General features: G+C 42.5%; 1 protein-coding gene across 1 annotated transcript in view; it reads left to right on the forward strand.

Annotated features, from left to right (window-relative positions):
* Positions 1–3,217: 3,217 nt before the first annotated feature.
* The window catches only part of snrnp70 (small nuclear ribonucleoprotein 70 (U1)), a gene marked incomplete in the record, with an annotated part of 80,928 nt that continues 76,450 nt past the window's right edge, over positions 3,218–7,695 (forward strand). The window contains 3 exon segments of the mRNA XM_037688803.1: positions 3,218–3,393; positions 3,705–3,857; positions 3,944–4,006. Of these exon segments, the coding sequence (XP_037544731.1) occupies positions 3,711–3,857; positions 3,944–4,006 (210 nt within the window).

Raw genomic sequence — 7,695 nt, forward strand, 5'->3', positions numbered from 1 at the left:
GTTGTCTCAGGGCACTTTACAGGAACATTCACATACATAAAAGCCAGTTAGTAGTTCTCTATCTAAGGAATCCAGCAGACAAGTTGAATCTTGGCTTCATTGCAGTCTCCCATCCTGAGCAAGCACAGTGGCAACAGTCGAAAGGAAAAACTCCCTTTTAAAAGGAAGAAACCTCCAGCAGAACCAGGCTCAGGACAAGCAGCCATCTGCTTTGACCAGCCGGTTGAGAGGACAGGAAGGAGAGACAGACGAACATAGAATGGTAGGTCCAGGTATAGGTCCAGGTGTATCTGAAAGACAAAAAAAAACACATGTTAAGGATAGAAAAAATAATTACAAATACAAAACAGGTTGAGCAGAGTAAGTAAAGACAGTAGTAGAGTGAAAATTGTGGTCAGTTTGTCCTCCAGCAGTCTAAGCCTATAGCATCATAACTAAGGGACAGCTCAGGAAACCCAAGCTGACCCTAACTATAGGATTTAGCAAAAAGGAAAGTCTTAAGCCTAGTTTTTAAACTGGATAATGTGTCAGCCTCACGGACAGAGATTGGAAGTTGGTTCCACAAGAGAGGAGCCTGATAACTCGAAGATCTGCCTCCCATTCTGTTTTTGTAAATTCTAGGAACCATATTACTCAACACCAATAAAAACAAAGGATTTTTATAAATGTTGGCCAACTGAAAAATATGAGCATGAAAAGTATGAGCATGTACAGCACTCAACACTTAGATGGGGCTCCTTTTGGCTGGATTACTGCAGAAATGCGGCGTGGCCTGTAGTCGATCAGTCTGTGGCACTGCTCAGGTGTTATGAGAGCCCAGATTGCTCTGATAGCGGCCTTCAGCTCTTCTGAATTGTTGGGTCTGACGTATCACATCTTCCTCTTCACAATACCCCATAGATTTTCTATGGGGTTAAGGTAAGGTGAGTTTACTGGCCAGTTAAGAACAGGGATACCATGGTTCTTAAACCAGATACTGGTAGCTTTGGCACTGTGTGTAGGTGCCATGTCCTGTTGAAAACTGAAATCTTCATCTCCATAAAGTTGGTCAGCAACAGGAAGCATTAAGTGCTCTTAAACTTCCTGGTAGACGACTGCATTGACCTTAGACCTCAAAACACAGTGGACCAACACAAGCAGATGACATGGCACACCAAACCATCAATGACTGTGGAAAATTGACACTGGACCTCAAGCAATGTGGATCATGTGCCTCTCGTCTCTTCCTCCAGACTCTGAGACCTTGATTTCCAAAGGAAATGCAAAATTTACTTTCATCAGAGAACATAACTTAGGACCACTCAGCAGCAGTCCCAGGCGAGTCGCTTCTGATGTTGTCTCTTGTTCAAGAGTGGCTTGACACAAGGAATACGACAGCTGAAACCCATGTCTTGCATACATCTGTGCGTGGTGGTTCTTGAAGCATTGACTCCAGCTGCAGTCCACTCTTTGTGAATTTCCCCCACATTTTGGAATGGGTTTTGTTTCACAATTCTCTCCAGGGTGCGGTTATCCCTATTGCTTGTACACTTTTTCTACCTCATCTTTTCCTTCTCTTCGCCTCTGTTAATGTGCTTGGACACAGAGCTCTGTGAACAGCTAGCCTCTTTAGCAATGACCTTTTGTGTCTTGCCCTCCTTGTGCAAGGTGTCAATGGTCAACTTTTGGACAACTGTCAAGTCAGCAGTCTTCCCCATGATTGTGTAGCCTACAGAACTAGACAGAGAGACAATTTAAAGGCCTTGGCATAGGCGTCGCAACCATTATATGTGATGAGGATATGTCCCCCCCACATTAAAAAAAACGTTCATTTGGACACCCCACTTTTACTATAAAACATTAGTTCAGTCTGCACAGTTTCTCTTTCGTCGTGAACAAATCCATTCCACTTGATTAATAGGAAAATACTCTGGCCACTAAAACTCCACTCCAGGTTTTCCTGGTTACCTCCAACTCTAAACACAGCAGCCTGTTGCCACGGTCACAATATACGGTAGTCACAGAATATGGTGCAACACCTGCAGTGTTTCTGTGCGTCTCCTCCTGTCTCGGCATAAAACGCACACAGGTGAAGGAGATGAGACACCTCTGTGTTACTCGCTCGCCAGTTTAGTATGCTTAGTGTGGGCAGTTGTTGACCAGGGGGTTGATCATAAACATATATTCATGTTAGGAGGAGAGAAGTGGAGCGCTACGTCTGTAGCATCTTAGCTTAGCAGTAACTGTGACGCTGTAGGTGTAAGAGACGCTGTGTTCAGGTGCATTAAAGTTGAAATGTCTTTAAAACCCCACACCTGATTGTACTCAAGCTTCATGAGAAACATCATTTAGATGAGTAGTGTTGAACACAAGTAAAAAAAGTCCAGTGGTGATGTTTTTTATTTCTCTATAAAGACAAATAGTGCCGACCTGACACTCTTTATTAAAGTGTATTAAAGTTAAAATTACTTTAAACCCACAGCTGAATTTACACAAACTTTGTGAGAAACATGCTTTAAATGTGTGGAATTAAAGGAAATCTAGGTGAAATGTTGCTTTTTTGTACAGTAGTGAACACATGCACGCACACACACCTACACACATCATTGTGTCCCTCCCACATTATGGATGCTTCTGACGCCCTTGTGCCTTGGCAAATGTTTTGAGTTAACTAGCTGTTACAGGGAGGCAGCACGGGGGCGCAACTGGTAGAGCTGCTGCCTCTCAGCGAGCAGGTCCTTGGTTCAAACCCCGGTCCAGGGGCCTTTCTGGGTGGAGTTTGCATGTTCTTTCCGTGCACGCGTGGGTTTTCTCCGGGTGCTCCGGTTTCCTCCCACAGACCAAAAACATGCATGTTAGGCTGATTGGTAACTCTAAATTGTCCCCAGGTGTGAATGAGAGAGTGAATGGTTGTTTGTCTCGTTTGTCTCTATGTGGCCCTGTGATGGACTTGCGACCCGTCCAGGGTGTACCCCGCCCCTCGCACAGTGATTGCTGGACGTGGGCACCAGCGACCCCCGTGACCCAAAATGGAATAAACAGGTAAAGATAATGGATGGATGGATGGATGATATTCTAATTTTATGACCAGCACCTGTGTATCTATTCATTCACATAAATGAACAGGGCCTTCTCACACCACGTAGTGGCTCCGCCCTTCTACCTTTTTTTCCCCTCTCGTTTTACGACAGTTTTTGTTTGTTTTCCGGCACCCCGCCATTTTGTATTTTTTAGAAGCGTATAGCTTATTTCACGTTGTGCGGATATAGCTGAACACGCGCCTTTAGAGCCCTGAATAAGCCAGTTTAAAGAAGCGTTTGTCAACTTCAGGATCAGGAAGTGTGTTCAACAGAAGTGCTCACATCGTGCCGTTCGGTTTCAAATCGATGGTTTGAAAGTAGCCGAGCTCTAAAGGTGAGACTACAGGTTTGTGTTGTTAGCGTCGTTAGCTTGTGAATGATTTCATTAAAGTTAAGACGAGGCCATATGTAGAGGAAACTACTTGTGTTCATACTTTACTGAAGCCGTAACTTCAGCTTTTGTTTCTTAGTAAGCAGGCATAATATTGAAACAACTGACGGATCGTCTGGGTGCACGAATGCTCAGTCCAGACAACAATGAGCAGGATGCTATGCTAGCTGTCGTGTGACATTAAGTCTACTGTTTACGGCAGCAGATTTTCGGCTGCGTTTCAAACGGGACTTTTGTGATGATTATGCTTTTAGTGAACGATGACGCAGTTTCTACCACCGAACCTGCTGGCTCTGTTTGCGCCTCGGGACCCGATACCCTTCCTACCTCAACTGGAGAAACTCCCGCACGAGAAGCACCACAACCAGCCGTACTGTGGCATCGCGCCGTTCATTAGGCACTTCGAGGTAAATAGTTGATAAATTGTGTACTGGTAGGTTTTTTTATTATTATTTTTACAGTGACTTAATTTTTTTGTTGTTATTAAAATCAGGACCCAAGAGATGCACCTCCTCCAACAAGAGCAGAAACCCGCGACGAGCGCCTGGAGAGAAAGGTTAGTATGAAGGGTGACATCTGTCTGAAAACGCTCAGGATGTGGGAGTCTGATGGTCTGTCATCTATCACATCCTGGGGCAGCAAACTGAGGATAACAACCTGCTCTCTGGGTGTCATATGACAGCCCTCTGCTCCACGTGTGGGCTGCTGTAGCTCAGTGTAAAAACAATTTCCAAATCTTCACTCATTTACAGTACACAGCTTTTCTCATTTCAGTGTTTTAAATGATGGGCTTATCAAAGAGCATTTCCAGAGCTTCTTGGTAAAAAGCAAATGTATATTTAAAAAGGGTTGATGGCCATTTTTAGTTGGACATTTTTAAATAAATGTAATCCAACTAGAGAAATTGCATTACTTGCAAAAATGTATTGTATGTTGTATGTTAAAATGCAGTGTATGATGAAGTCTTCCGGACCGAAGGCGAAACGTTTCAGCACAAAAAAAGAAACTGTCCAGATGACCTGACTGAAAAATGTTGGGCAGTGTATGTTTATTGCTGAAGAACAGCTGAAATTAGCTCAACATCATGCTGAAATGAAAGAGCAAGCCTAAATTAGCAGAAGAAAGCAGAAAACGCATATTTTCTGAATTGGGTTTAAACACAAAAATTAGGAAATCTGGTAAAAAAAAAAAAAAAAGCAACAAAAAAAAAAACACTTTAAAAAGTAACTGAAAAGGCAGAAAGAAGCTTAACCTACGAGAAGTGGAAAGAGCTGAAATGAGCTAAAAATGTGGAATTGGTTGAAAAGCTGAAATAAGCACAAAAACATAAATAAAACTCAATAGTAGCTGAAATAGCAGAAAAGTTACTAATTAGGCTGAAAGTAGAAAAAAATTACCATGTGTAGCAGCCCCCCAGGTTTTTAACAAGATTCTGCGCAGTCTCGACGGGTGTTTTTCCAGGTTCTTTAATTTCTCTTCCATCAGGATCACTGTGAAAACTACTATTTTTAATATAACATGTGCTCATAATACAAACATTTAGATACAAACAAAATGTACCTCGCTGCCTTCACCGGGGGAATGCAAAGCATAGTTTGCCTTTGTTTCCTTTACACCAAACATTTGAGTTCTACTGACAGTTGTTTTTCATCCATTATTTAGTGCACTGATTGCTGTCAGCTTTTATAAGGCTGGCCCTTCCAGGTCCTTCTCAAAAAATTAGCATATTGTGATAAAGGTCATTATTTTCCATAATGTAATGATAAAAATGAAACTTTCATATATTTCAGATTCATTGCACACTAACTGAAATATTTCAGGTCTTTAATTGTTTTAATACTGATTTATGGCATACAGCTCATGAAAACCCAAAATGCCTTTCCCAAAAAATTAGAATATTTCATCCCACCAATGAATGACAAGTGTTTTTAATACAAAAAACGCCAACCTTCAAATAATCATGTTCAGTTATGCACTCAATACTTGGTCGGGAATCCTTTTGCATGAATGACTGCTTCAATGTGGCGTGGCATGGAGGCAATCAGCCTGTGGCACTGCTGAGGTGTTATGGAGGCCCAGGATGCTTTGATAGCGGCCTTAAGCTCATCCAGAGTGTTGGGTCTTGCGTCTCTCAACTTTCTCTTCACAATATCCCACATGTTCTCTATGGGGTTCAGGTCAGGAGAGTTGGCAGGCCAATTGAGCACAGTAATACCATGGTCAGTAAACCATTTACCAGTGGTTTTGGCACTGTGAGCAGGTGCCAGGTCGTGCTGAAAAATGAAATCTTCATCTCCATGAAGGTTTACAGCAGATGGAAGCATGAAGTGCTCCAAAATCTCCTGATAGCTAGCTGCATTGACCCTGCCCTTGATAAAACACAGTGGACCAACACCAGCAGCTGACATGGCACCCCAGACCATCACTGACTGTGGGTGCTTCACACTGGACTTCTGGCATTTTGGCATTTCCTTCTCCCCAGTCTTCCTCCAGACTCTGGGACCTTGATTTCCAAATGACATGCAAAATTTGCTTTCATCCGAAAAAAGTACTTTGGACCACTGAGCAACAGTCCAGTGCTGCTTCTCTGTAGCCCAGGTCAGGCGCTTCTGCCGCCGTTTCTGGTTCAAAAGTGGCTTGACCTGGGGAATGCAGCACCTGTAGCCCATTTCCTGCACACGCCTGTGCACGGTGACTTTGGATGTTTCTACTCCAGACTCAGTCCACTGCTTCCGCAGGTCCCCCAAGGTCTGGAATCGGCCCTCCTCCACAATCCTCCTCAGGGTCCAGTCACCTCTTCTCGTTGTGCAGCGTTTTCTGCCACACTTTTCCCTTCCCACAGACTTCCCACTGAGGTGCCTTGATACAGCACTCTGGGAACAGCCTATTCGTTCAGCAATTTCTTTCTGTGTCTTACCCTCTTGCTTGAGGGTGTCTATGATGGCCTTCTGGACAGCAGTCAGGTCGGCAGTCTTACCCATGATTGCGGTTTTGAGTAATGAACAAGGCTGGGAGTTTTTAAAAGCCTCAGGAATCTTTTGCAGGTGTTTAGAGTTACGTCGTTGATTCAGATGGTTAGGTTAATAGCTTGTTTAGAGAACCTTTTCATGATATGCTAATTTTTTGGGACAGGCATTTTGGGTTTTCATGAGCTGTATGCCATAATCATCAGTATTAAAACAAAGACCTGAAATATTTCAGTTGGTGTGCAATGAATCTGAAATATATGAAAGTTTAATTTTTATCATTACATTATGGAAAATAATTACCTTTATTACAATATGCTAATTTTTTGAGAAGGACCTGTATAATCTATGGCATCCTGTGAGGTACAAAAAAAAAAAACAATTGAAAACTACAAATGCAATGAAATCAAAACAATACATTTACAGCCAACACAGTCAAACAGACAAACATCTATAAACAATCTGAACAGTTTGGAAATTAATTTTTAAATTATTTACAGTCCGTTACACTCCCACCAATAATGCATGACCAACTACTAAATTTTATGAATTATTTTTTTTTAAATCCCCCCCCCCCCCCCCAAAAAAAAAAAAAAAACAAAAACAATAAAACATGCAGGTTGTTTAATTCATGCTTGTCTGTACATTCTGTTAACAAATCACTTTCCAATAGTACCACCAATTTTTGCACTTGTCTTTCTATCACTGAACTCCTAGAGATAATATCCCTTCCTGATCTCTGTTCTCCTGTTCTCAATTTCACTCTTCGAACCAAGCCATCCCCATCAACCACCGTTTACACAACGTGACCCAACTGCCACTGACTTCTTGGAAGAAGATCCTCCTTTACTAGAACCACATCATTAACTTTAAGAGTGCGCCGAATTACGTGCCACTTTTGTCGAATGGAAATATTCTGAAGGTATTCTCTCTTCCAACGACTCCAAAACTGTTCAATCAAAAACTGCACATGGCGCCAACGCTTTGAAGAGTAGATATCTTCCCTTACAAAATCTCCTAAAGGAGGTAAGGCAGTCTCAGACTTCATTTGAAGCAAATGGTGTCATGGTTTGCGGTTAGGAGCGAACCCAGAGTGCAGAACAGGGACTCAACTCGGCAGAAATACAAAAATAGGCTTTTAATGGTAAATAAAAGTACAAAATAAACAGGCTGACGGAGCAGCAAAACTTACATGAACAAGGCACGGGGAACTCAGGCGACAAGAGAGACACGGGGAACTCGAGGGACCAGGAAGACTCAGGGAAAGACTCAGGGCAAG

Source organism: Nematolebias whitei, chromosome 15 (genome assembly GCF_014905685.2).
Source record: "Nematolebias whitei isolate Nwh7 chromosome 15, NemWhi1, whole genome shotgun sequence".
In the NCBI taxonomy this organism is placed as follows: domain Eukaryota; kingdom Metazoa; phylum Chordata; class Actinopteri; order Cyprinodontiformes; family Rivulidae; genus Nematolebias; species Nematolebias whitei.